The 13,885-nt window shown below is 32.3% G+C and overlaps 1 protein-coding gene across 1 annotated transcript in view; it reads left to right on the forward strand.

The window, feature by feature from the left end:
• Positions 1-13,885, forward strand: part of LOC126749227 (E3 ubiquitin-protein ligase RNF220-like) — a 131,255-nt gene that overhangs the window by 43,136 nt on the left and 74,234 nt on the right. Inside the window, exon 5 of the mRNA XM_050458923.1 lies at positions 10,161-10,277. Within this exon, the coding sequence (XP_050314880.1) occupies positions 10,161-10,277 (117 nt within the window). The remainder of the gene's footprint in view (positions 1-10,160; positions 10,278-13,885) is intronic.

Genomic DNA, 13,885 nt, shown 5'->3' on the forward strand with positions numbered 1-13,885 from the left:
TTATTCCAGGCATTTGGGATTAAGTATTGCCAGGAATTAAAAAGGGCGCTACTTATTTTCTTCAGGTATAAAAAAAGCAAAAATATTTTTTTCAAAAACTTAACATGATTTCTCAGGTATTTAAAGTTATTTACATATATTTCAGGCATTAAGAAATCGTTTCTCACTTTTTTAAACATTTTTCATTCTATTCCAGGCACTTGAAACTCACGTTTTTCAACAATTTGACATTGCATTAAAAAGCTTAATTTCTCAGTTTTTTCATACATTTTGTTCATTTCATTCAGGCACCTGATGTGCGTTTTTCAAAAATTTGACATGTTATTGAAAAACTCAGTTTCTCACTTTTTCAAGTATTTTTCATGTTATTCCAAATATATGCAGTTATTTGAAAGCAACTATTAACAAACATTTGTGCATATTTCTCGTTTTTTTCAAATTATTTGTAGAGTAGTTTTTGATGCTTTCCAAAAGATTGGTGTGATTATGTACTTTTAAGGAATTTTCATTGCGTGCATGAGGGAAAATTAAACCATTGGTGAAACATAAAGAAAACCATAGAAAATGCTTATAATGCAGTAGAAACGAAGAAGCAGTCAACTGGTACCGATGCCAAGTTGATAAGGTAATAACCTGCGGAGTCCGCGTTATTTAAATACGCATGAATTATGTAGATGGGTACTTATTCGATTGGACATATTGATACTCCACTCGGCGTTATTAATAGTCACAATTTACACACAATACGATACCAAACTCCGAGCAGAACGTTTCAATACAATTTATATTCAAATGTAAAACATTCATTTGGGCATAATTGTGCAAAAGTTATTTTGTTACTGGAAATACGTACACTCGGGCACACACTTTTCCCTTATTTGTCACGAAAAATTTCTCTTTCTCTTTACTCGATTGCCTTTTGGGTTTAGGCATCTGCGATCGTCCGATCTGAATTTGATCGAACGAATGCAAAAGGTGTCCATTGCCAAAAACGCGGCAAAAAGAAAATGAAAATAAACGTTGCCTTTTGTAGCATTTGGGGAAAATCGCGTTCGAGCTCATATAACGCGACAGATTGACGTTGATGCCTTTTTCAGAACTTTCCCCGCTGTTCGCGGTTACACCGAGATGAATAAATAAGTTTTCTCAACCCCTGCGTAACACGCACGCCTTTTTATCATGCTAAAAAGTTACCCGCATTTGACGGTTTTTAAAACCGCTCTTTTCACCCCCGTGTAAGTATTTTCACCCTTGTAGTAACATCGTGTTAGACGGATATATATTTAATTTCGTTTTTTACATTATCTCCTAAGCTTCTTGGGTTTGCCAATGGGAAAACTGTTTCACTTCCAAGTATGTTTTTTTAAAGCTCGTATTGATTTAATAGTTTTTTTATATAACTATAATGTAGAATAACTATTATACAATTAGAGAATAAGGTAAAATAAAAATCCTGCAGTCTCCCTCCACTTATTTATTAAACATTCAGTTTTTTTAATTCCTGATATGTTTCGGACACAGTGGTGTCCATCATCAGGGGATAAAAGGTTTAAAATTGGTATCAGTTATACTCCGCAGAATTTGATTTCATGTCAAAAAACCCTCTATTTATTATTATGTTTTTTTTATTAATTTTATTTGTTTACATTCTGTTGTTGACAAGGACCGAATAGTATGCTAAAAAACATACTGATTCAGTATGTCAGGGAATTTTAAAAAACTGAATGTTTAATAAATAAGTGGAGGGAGACTGCAGGATTTTCATTTCACCTGAATCTACGACTTCATTGCAAGTATGGACTATTTCTTCACAATTAGAGAATAGTTTAACGAGATTTTCCCGACTTAAGACGTATCTCCTAATTCATCACGGCTTCCATACATTTTTAATGACATGACAATTTTTTTATTGCATTTAAAAATAAAAGAGAAGAATAATATACAGTGCGTCCCAAAAGTATAAATTGATTTAAAATTAGGCGATGGGTTTTTGGCAAAAACGCCCAGATCCGGCTCGACCAGAGATTTTTATTTCAAGTTGCGCTTTTTTGTACGTAAAATTTGTATATACAGGATTGCTCAAAAATAAATATGGACCATCAATTTAATTTTTTCAAATGAAAGCACCTTTTTTTAATTTCGCGTGGGATTCTACGTATGTTTCATGTACCTATACCTAAAGTCACGAGTTATTAAAAAAAAGACGGCCGAACATTACCCAAGCCACACATCATATATTATTATCGTTAAATATATATATCTATACAACGATTTTTTTAGTAAATTTTTGGTTTTGGTGTATTTATTAACCCTATACGGTTAAGGTATATTTATTAAATTTTAGAATATACGTATATGATAAACGGTTATATTTATCAAAGGGGGAAAACTTCAGTATTTAAAAAAATTGACACGGGATTTACATATCTAGTTTTTTAACTCGGGTGCTATACCTCAAATATTTGATGAACTTTTTTTTAAAATCACTGTTTTTCATCTAAATGACCCAATCTAATAACGCTGTTTTTATACTAAATATTTATATATAAGATTGTGGCAAATGTAAGTAAACCATGTTATTAAGTTAAATATATATTTTCTGCAAAAACATTGTTTTTCACCAACACAACCCTTACTCCACCCCCCACCCACCCCACACATTTGCCCAGTAAAGTCTTTTGAAAAATCACCGTTTTTTGTCCATAATATCCAATCTAATAGCACTGTTTTTGTATTACATATTTATAAATACACATAAATATAATTATATCAAATTTAAATAAAAAAACATGTGTTATTATATTAAATATTAACAGCTGTTAATGTATAATATGCGTACTATTTTAAAAAACAATGATTTTTGAAAACAATTTCTTACTGGTAAGTTGTGTGGGGTGGGTGGGGGGCTAAGGATAGGCTTATTGAAAAACGTTTTTCTTTGCAGAAAATAATTTCTTAAGGTGAAATAGTTAGCGCATGTTTTTTGCAGATGAAGCAGGCTTATGATATTTTAATATGTTCTATTATGTCTGATAGATAATGACTTTGTAAACCTAGAAAACTTAGTATCGACATTATCACAGAGGAAGTTACAATCAAGATTAATTTGTTTCTTTTCACACACAGTAAAAGAATTTCTCATTCTATCGCACTTGTTTAATCTTTCCATAGTACGATTAACTAGCATCAAAAAAGAAAAGAAGGGGTGAGAAGAGGGAGAGGGGTTAAAATGGCCGAATAAATTTATTAGAAAACGTTGAAATGAAATGAAATGATGCAATTACGCACATTTACGGGGAGTGAATGCGATTTGTATTCAGGCCGTGGCTCTACTTATTAGTGGTCTGCTATACCAGAGTGCGACGTTACGAGCCGACGAAAACATGGGCAGAGCCGTTTTGGTATTTTAGTTGATTTAAAGCAACCTAATGGGAATTTATTAAGTATATAGTTTTTTTTAAGGAATTAAGGGGATTTTGTTTTCAGATGTTATGTCATTTGGCAACAAAGGGAAGTTTCTTTTTAGGGTGAAAATGCACAGTCAAAAATATATTCGTAAATGTCTTCATAAAAAGAGATGATATATTTGAACATTTTTCCAGTCTCTAAGCCGTTAAAAATATATTTTTCCTACGTAAATTGGTCTACTATACTTGACATGATATTATTTCATAACGATCCTTCATGATATGTTTGTTCTTGCGTATATTTTAGGCACATAGTTTTCTAAATAAAGAGGGATTTTTTTTTTAAATTATATACTACGCCTCTGGGTAAATTCGTCCAGACACGTAGAAGCTAATTGCCCAGTGCAGAACGTGCGTACAACTCTTTCCTGCTCCGTCGGTTTGTTGGGAGTGTTATTGCCGAATTTAATGTCAACAAATGTCCCGGATTAGGCCAATTTCGAACATTTATTTACTTCGCGATTTTTTCGCTATTTATTTTTTTTTTTTGAATTTTTCGTCAAATAAAATTTGTCAATTTAATGGGCGTAATTTGGTATTTGGAATGGCCGCTCGGTTTTTTAAGCCGTCACGAATGGCGCTATTATATATTAGCGATTTACCGAAAATAACAGTAAAACCTGTTCGATTTGAAGACAAAGTAAAACCCATCCGGACAATAACAAGAAATTTTAGCATTTTCTTCCTTTATATCAACGTCATGAAATCGAGCAGCTGGCATACCCTTTTCAGAACTAAGAAAACGTTTTCGGAAAGTCACCACGATAAGCACGTCGAATTTATTTGCATCATCTGACATTATGCATGGCATTGTATTACAATCGAGTAATTCCTTATAAACTGGCATAAATCGTTGCTACTTGTAGGGCATACGTTGATCATATGGTAATTTATGTCCACATACTTGATTTGACTGATATTTTCTCGTTGGCAAATCAACTAAATAATTACTTTATTGATCGATAAATGTTCCGCAAGCAATTATTTTCTGCAAAAAAAACTTTTTTTATTAACCTTACCCTTACCCCCCCCACCCACCCCACACAACTTATCAGTAAGAAATTGTTTTCAAAAATCATTGTTTTTTAAAATAGTACGCATAAATAATAGCTGTTAATATCTAATATAATAACACAGTTTGTTTATTTAAATTTGATATAATTATATATATGTATATTAATAAATATTTAATACAAAAACAGTGCTACAAGATTAGATATTATGGACAAAAAAACAGTGATTTTTCAAAGGAATTTCTTATTGGGCAAATGTTTGGGGTGGGTGGGGGGGGTAAGGGTTGTGTTGGTGAAAAACAATGTTTTTGCAGAAAATATTTAATTTAATATAACACTGTTTATTTAAATTTAATATAATTATATATATGTATATTAATAAATATTTAATACAAAAACAGTGCTACGAGATTGGATATTATGGACGAAAAACAGTGATTTTTCAAAGGAATTTCTTATTGGGCAAATGTTTGGGGTGGGTGGGGGGGTAAGGGTTGTGTTGGTGAAAAACAATGTTTTTGCAAAAAATATTTAATTTAATATAACACTGTTTATTTAAATTTGATATAATTTTATATATAAATATTTTGTATAAAAACAGCGTTATTAAATTGGAAAATTTGAACGAAAAACAGAGATTTTTCAAAATAGTTTAAAAAAATTAAAAGAACACGCTTTTATTGCTAATCAAACTTAAAAGTAGCAAATAATTTTTAATTACAAAGAGTATTTATTACAGTAGTAGAACGACGGGACAATCAATCATAATTAATTACCTCAAATAATAATCATAATAAAATTTCAGTTATTAACAGAATAATTCAAAATAAAGCAAAAAGTGTGGGATGCATTTTACTTCATTTTCATAACTCTTTTTTCATGGATAGTTGCCAATAGAATAATTGTCATATTTAATATATCGAGCACCCCACGCTTCTGATTTCAATTATTCTGTTCATAACTTTTAACTTGTAACGTGTTTTTTTAGTTTTTTTTAATTATTATTATATTGTTGAAAGCTTGGCATATTACCTAGATACCTTCAGGGGCGGCGAGATGTTCAAACTTTTCATATTCTTATTATTAAAATGGATAAAATTATTGTTAACTGAAAAAGTATAATAATTTGATGTAATGTAAAAATAAAATCAAAAATAATAATAAAATGATAAATAGAAAAATACAATGAATTTAACGTACAATTAAGCAAAATTAATGTAATAAAATAATAATAAAGATAATGGGGAAGCTGTTTTCAAGTTATTGCATTGATATGAGTGCAAAGTTTTTAGGTTGATCAGAGTTTTCGAACAGTGAAAATGATGCTCAAAGATTCTGTTACATACATACATAGATACAACCCGAGCTAATAAAAAGCGTGGTAAAAAGGAAGTGAGTTGTTCAGCTACAATCTTTTCAAAAATTTCAGAGAGTACTGATAGAATGCTAATTGGTCGAAAATTGGAATGTCCACCAGATTTTCCTTTAAATTCTTCTTATAACTCTGACACCATAGCAATAAAGTTTTTATAATAACCATATATCCTAGGAGTTGTTTTTGCAGGTTATTCCTATATAAGGTATACCTATTTCTGGTATGCCATTGAGTTATTAAGGAAGTAGCTAGTTTATAAGGGAAGCTTTAGGAAAAAAAATTAAACCCACACTCTTGTAATATTCTCTCGATTAATAATAATTTAAATTAAGTCCATATCATTTTTTTTTGCATTTTGCAAGTCTTTGAAATCTTACTCGCTGAAAAGAGCATTAATTTTAGTTTTCCTATTTGTATTATAATTATATTTTGTTTTTTATAGTATCCTTTTTTTATAGCTTTTTAAAACTCATTTTTATTATAATTTTTAGACATAATAAAGCATCTCAGACAAGTCATATGTCATTCCTAATAATTACTTTGAGCGGCATAGAATCAAACAAATCCATTTTTTTCCTATCGAAACGTACTACTTGCAACCATCATCGGTTAATTGTATTGAACTGAAAAGGTTGACGGACAAGCAACACGACATTTTCATAAATGAAAAGTAGAAAAACAAACCGAGAATAACTACATACCATATTAAGAGCTCAGAAGTATCTCCTAACTAGTCTAAAATGGCTCCGGGGCAAGCCTAACTGGTATAAAGTATGGGAAATTTAATTTTATATATATTTACTTAATTAGATCATTTCGAACCGGTTTGGCTGTTTTATTTTTATTTTTAAACGCGACAAGAAGCTTTAACAACCTGCGTGATAAATGACTTCATCTCGGCTCGTATTGGATTTTATTACTTAATAGCAGACCTGTCGGCCATCTTAATTCTTGCAATGTACTTTGGAATTTTTCTTTTTGCTTTAGCGACTGGTTTTCAGCAAGAATACCCCAGAAATTATACGGGAAAACATAAATCAAATACAACGTGCATATCAATACCCTTCGGATCTACTAAATTGTAGACTAATGCCTTTGAATGTCTTTAGACAGTACTTATTTTTGATCACGCTTTTTTAAGCTAGTTTGGATATAGCACAGGATCAGACAAGGTTAAAGTTCAATTTATTATTATCATGACATAGTAAAGCAAACTATGCGAGAAAAACTGATCTGAATTTCCAACTGATCCAGACAATAGTACAAGAGGAAACTTTAAAAGATTCCCCATTTAAATTAAAAACCCCGTTTCACAAAGCGATTGACCCCCAAAAGTAAAAATTGATGCGGAATTTCGAAATTGTCGCAAACGACACCAACGGGTGAGCACGAAACAAACGACTCAGCTCGTGTTCTTTTTGCGATCGAAAAATCTCTTCTTAGATCTCTGATGAAATGAGATGCCGCGTTTTAATGTTCATCGAGTGGAAAAAAGTAAAAAAGTTTCCAACGTCCCTTCTGTGCACTTCTTCCCTCCTTTTTTTCATGGAAGCTTACACAGTGACGTAGAATTAAAAAAATATTTTATTATAGGATGAATTAAAACAAAAGTCAAGTAGTTTGAAATAAGGGAGGAAAGATAAGTGTTTTATTAAGCATTGACGAGGAAACTGAAACGCTATTATAGGACAGACGGAGCACTGAACGGTATGCGCACAAGTGATTTATTTATGACCCATAACCAGTAATTCGCTATTTCTAATCTAAGTTATTAAATAATTTTCAAAGGAATAAAAATGAAATCAATCTCCATGTAAGCCTTAAACCAGTATAGCCAAGGTTTTTTGAAACCTCTCTTTTTGGCATTTTACGGCATCTCACCGCTCTAATATGCTTTGAATAATTTTGAAATATTACTTTTCATATGTAATTGAATCCGGCGCAGACGTGAATCATTAATACATTGCGATCGTCAATGATTCCTGGGTCTCAGATAGGTTTTTATGCCAAAAAGGGTGTCAAAAGTCCATTATTTGGTATTCTACCGCATCTCATGTCTCTAATATGCCTTTCATCATTTTGAAATATTACTTTTCGCATGCAATTGAACCAATCATAGACGTGAATCATCAATTCATTGCGATCGTCAATGATTCCTGGGTCTCAGATAGGCTTTTATGTCAAAAAGGGTGTCAAAAGTCCATTATTTGGTATTCTACCGCATTTCACCTCTCTCATATGAGTTTAATCATCTTGAAATGTTACTTTTCGTATGTAATTGAACCGACCACAGATGTGAACCATCAATTCATTGAGATCGTCAATGATTCCTGGGTCTCAAATAGGTTTGCATGTCAAAAAAGGGGTCAAAAGTCCATTAATTGGCATTCTACCGCATCTCATGTCTCTAATATGCCTTTGATCATTTTGAAATGTTACTTTTCGGTTGCAATTGAACCAATCATAGACGTGAATCATCAATTCATTGCGATCGTCAATGATTCCTGGGTCTCAGATAGGCTTTTATGTCAAAAAGGGTGTCAAAAGTCCATTATTTGGTATTCTACCGCATTTCACCTCTCTCATATGAGTTTAATCATCTTGAAATGTTACTTTTCGTATGTAATTGAACCGACCACAGATGTGAACCATCAATTCATTGAGATCGTCAATGATTCCTGGGTCTCAAATAGGTTTGCATGTCAAAAAAGGGGTCAAAAGTCCATTAATTGGCATTCTACCGCATCTCATGTCTCTAATATGCCTTTGATCATTTTGAAATGTTACTTTTCGGTTGCAATTGAACCAATCATAGACGTGAATCATCAATTCATTGCGGTCGTCAATGATTCCTAGGTCTCAGATAGGTTTTCATATCAAAAAAGGGGTCAAAACTCCATTATTTGGTATTGTACCGCATCTCATGTCTCTAATATGCCTTTCATGATTTTAAAATGTTACTTTTTGTATGTAGTTGAACCAATCATAGACGTGAATCATCAATTCATTGCGATCGTCAATGATTCCTGGGTCTCAGATAGGCTTTTATGTCAAAAAGGGTGTCAAAAGTCCATTATTTGGTATTCTACCGCATTTCACCTCTCTCATATGAGTTTAATCATTTTGAAATGTTACTTTTTGCATGCAATTGAACCAATCATAGACGTGAAGCATCAATTCATTGCGATCGTCAATGATTCCTGGGTCTCATATAAGTTTTCATGTCAAGAAGGGGGTTAAAAGTCCATTAATTGGCATTGTACCGCATCTCATGTCTCTAATATGCCTTTCATCATTTTGAAATGTTACTTTTTGTATGTAGTTGAACCAATCATAGACGTGAATCATCAATTCATTGCGATCGTCAATAATTCCTGGGTCTCATATAGGTTTTCATGTCAAAAAGGGGGCTAAAAGTCCATTATTTGGCATTCTACCGCATCTCATGTCTCTAATATGCCTTTCATCATTTTTAAATGTTACTTTTCGTATGCAATTGAACCAATCATAGATGTGAATCATCAATTCATTGCGATCGTCAATGATTCCTGGGTCTCATTTAGGTTTTTACTCCAAAAAAGGGGCCTATGATAGATTATGGAAAAAAAAATTATCTTAGTTTGTTAGTTTTAAGATCTTTTTTTTATTTTATTGAAAGATTGTATACCTACTTCTTCTTAAGGATAAGTGTATAAATCAGCTGAATAAATTATATTCAACTGCATTTTCAGTGAATATATTAATACTTGCATAAAGACACAACATCTGTACCTACATTTTATATCCATTTTTTACTAAAAGTATACCACAGTTCAGCTTGAATACACGTTTAATTAAATATTATTGCTTAATGTTATTCAGTTGTAGTGCTATTTCGATGTAAAATTAAAGTGTACAATATTTTTGAAATTAATTTCACTTTTGCAATACGTTAACCAGAACTCCTATAAAAAGAACTAACTAAGGAAAACCTAAAGGTTGTGCCGCCCTTGAAATAACTCCATAGGACTGTTTAACCTGACACCAAGAGTCCAAACGAAAAAGGGAATTTAATTAAGTGAAATTACGCTGCTTGTAGTTTAATTATGTTCGGTATCAGAGTTTTTGGTGCAAGCCGAGGGTGAAGGGAGACAGAGAGGGGGAGGGGGCGCATTCACACCATCGCATCTGGCACCCCCCCGTTTTCGATGCGTTTCAACGATCAAAAAGATTCTCACCCCCGAAAAGTCATTCCTTAGTCTTTGACGTTTTAGATGCCCCGTTATTGCTTTTCTGCTTATAAACAATTTGTTATTTTTTTTACAGTAGGTCCTTTATTCGGTGCTACATTTGGAACGAACGGAGCCTACAGTTTCTCAGTTCCTGGATTGCCTGGATCGGCGGCACATGCGCTCGCGAAATCCGGTTTCCTATTTGACCACGGTAAGTTTTTAAGGCATAATATATGTTAAAATCGAGTTTTATACCTTGACAGGAATCCGATAAAAATTTAGTCAGTTTAAATACTATATGGGGTCGAGGGGGGATGGAAGGGGGTGAGGAAGAAAATTGCGCAGAATATTTTCCGAATTGAGCGTCGCGTCGCGGCGTTTACGAGCTGGGCGTCTCGACGAACGTCTTCGAGGCTCCGCCTAGGGCCGCCTTCTACTTCCTAAATAGAACAATTCACTCCGTTTTACTCCTTTTTTTTTTCGTTCCGTTTCTGGAAATACTGTGTATACAATGTATTATCCACTGTATAGTTCGAGGAAAACGGCAAAATATGCGACTTTTTTATTTTTCTTGGCTACATTGTCTGGAAAGTGTCGTTTGTCTGAAACCGTTTGAACTTTAGCTTTGAAAAACACTGGTGACAAGTAATACCCTAATAGTAATAATAAGCATTCTTAAAATTTCAATGGGTAACTAAAAATATTTCGGTCATCCTCCACTTAATTTATTTAAAAATTATGTTTCGGACATATAGCATGTCCATCATCAGGGATAACAAATTAAGGGGTTCCATCAAATCAAATTAAATTTTATTCAAATTTAAATATTCATACAATACACTTGAGTTCTATAGACATTGTTTTTTTTATCAAAAATTTCTAGAGGTTGATACCCCTGTATGTGCACTGAAATATTACTTATATACTATTTCCTAAAAATCTAAATGTATCATATCATGTGTATCACTTGTAAATAAATAGGAAAATGAATGAATATTTTCCTATTTATTTACAAGTGTGGAATTAAGTCCTATTTTTCTACCCTATGACATAAGTTTAGAAAAAGCTTCATAATTGTTTACAATAAAGTCCTTACACCTCTCATTAAAAATCTTAATCCTACTTATAGTTTTAATTTTATTTGGTATTAAGTTGTATTAATTTGGTGCTAAATAAATTGCAAATTTTAAATTTATAATTTTTGTATTTGGTGGTATAATTAAGTGTCTATTAACATTTGCTCTTGTTTGATGATGATGGTTTACGAATTTTTTTAGTGTTTCTTTTTTATGTATATAGGTACAAATATAATGTATGTATAAACAGTCTAAGTTGCAGATGTCGCTGTTATAAAATGATTTAGTTGGATATCGCCTATCTTTCCGAAAAATTATCTTTAATATGGAGTTTTGAAATACCCGTAATGGTTGTAAATTACTTTTGTATGTTTTTTTGTACCGCAGCAATGATTCCACCAGAGATTTGTATACTAATTTGATCACTTTAATGCAGAGAAATTCTCTAAGAAGATAAAATTTATGAATTAAGGTGCGAACTTTTTTTGTGAGATATGATATATGTTCTGTCTATTTTAAATGCCGATCAATAACTTTTCCTAAATATTTAGTTTTCTTTACCTCTGGTATAAAACAGTGGTTTTTTTCACTTGTCTGAATTTCAGTAACATTCGGTTTACTTGTGCTTGTTAGCGAAAATGCAATATAATTTGTTTTGGATAAATTTAGGAATAATTTAAAGGAGTCTAACCATCCAGCGCAACACTCTTTGCTTTGCCCCTTCCCATGTCTTACCAGTAAAAACAAGTACCGTATCGTCAGCATAGGATCAATACATCTTATAGATGTAGTGCCTCAGACAAGGTTAAAACGAATTAAGATACATGAGAATAGGACCAAACTTGGATCTACAAAAACCTTGAAAATTACATCATTACGACAATCTTCTTAAAATTATTTTTCTAAATAATAGACTACTTAGTAATTTACAACTCGATATATATTATATTATTAAATAATACATTTATTTTAAGCTAAAACAAAAATTACTGTGATTGCCAAGTAAATAATAAATTCAAAAAATGCAGAAACTACATAAATAATTTAGTAAAAATCGAAATTTAAAAAATACCAAAAAAAATTATTTGCAGAGGAAATATTCCCGAAAAATAAAAAATCCCAAAGATGAGATGATTTTGGCCTCAAAAACAAGTTACTTATTTTATTGGGTATTACGTCACTCATAGCAAAAATCAATTTAGAAAATACTATCTCACCCGCTGAAAAATTGAAAAGAAGAAGAAAATAGACTTATTCACGTATTTACAAGAAATATGAACTTAAATCTGTAACGATACCGTTCGATATACTTAATTTAAGTTCAATAAGTTTTAAATACAATAATTTACTTGAGGTATAATATATGTTTTCTTTATATACAGTGCATCTCAACGTGAAGTTTGTATATACAGGGTTGCTCAAAAATAAATTACGACCATCAACTTAATTTTTCCAAATGAAAGCACCTTTTTTTATTTCATTTTTGAATTTCGCGTGGAATTCTACGTATGTTTCATGCATCATGTCCTTCCTATACCTAAAGTCAACAGTTATTGAAAAAACAGTTTATAGTGATTGCGGCACTAATTTTGTAAAAGCTCGTAAAATTTTCGATTCATTTGCTCGTGATGCAGTCGCTAATTACCAGATTAGTTGGCATTTCAATCCACCCTCTTCACCTCATTTTGGAGGTTTGTGGGAGGCTAATATTAAATCAATTAAAACTCATTTAGTTCGAGTCATCGGAGATCATATCCTGACCTATGAAGAGCTTTAGACTGTCTTTACCCAAGTTGAAGCTTTAATGAACTCTCGACCATTAACTCCTGTGATTTAGCCGCTCTTACTCCCGGTCATTTTTTGCTGTTGGAACCTCTAACAGCACCCCCTGAACCAAGTTTGGAAAATATTCATATTAATCGGTTATATCATTGGCAGTTATTAACCCGCTTGCAACAAACCATATGGTCTCGATGGTCTCACGAGTATCTTCATACTCTTCACCAGCGCACAAAATGCCATCAGTCTTCCCCATCTTTACAACCTGGGTCACTTGTTGTCATAAAACAAGACCAAATCCCGCCACTTCAGTGGCCGCTAGGGCGAATTTTGGACCGTGTAGTAATGGAGCTGTAAGAGTAGCTAAAGTTAAAACGTCTACTGGCACTTTTAAAAGGCCCGCGGTCAAACTTTGTCCTCTGCCGGTAGAATAAAATTGCGCTTTGGTCGGGCGGAAATGGTCCGTCCACATTTAGTTTGTGAACGTCCAAATAGTTTAATTTTTTTCTTTTTATAATATTTCTTTGTTTTTCTGTCCAAATTAAAACTACCATTTCATTTAATTTAATTTTCTCCTTTTATTATAACCAATTTAGTAAATATTTTCTAAGTCTTAACAACAACAAATCTGCGCGTGTACGATAGCCTTTAAATTTCCAAATTTCTTTGGTTTGTGCTGAACGGAGACCAGAGAGAAGACTTACTTCCTTGTTAGTACTTTTACGCAAAGGGGCAATTTAAAATGGGATAGTTCCAAGCACCTATTATAAGTACAACTCCATATGGATCGCTATAAACATATACACTATCTTAAATATTGATAAACCTAAAAGAAGAAAAAACGTACAGGGAATTAATATGTAAAGGATATTATTCACCTTTTCTTGGGTTTTTGAGGTCCTATCCATTGTTTGAGTTTTATCAAAGTTTGTCTTAAATCGTTGGCCTTTCGTCGATTTCAGAA

This window comes from Anthonomus grandis, chromosome 22 (genome assembly GCF_022605725.1).
Source record: "Anthonomus grandis grandis chromosome 22, icAntGran1.3, whole genome shotgun sequence".
NCBI lineage: Eukaryota > Metazoa > Arthropoda > Insecta > Coleoptera > Curculionidae > Anthonomus > Anthonomus grandis.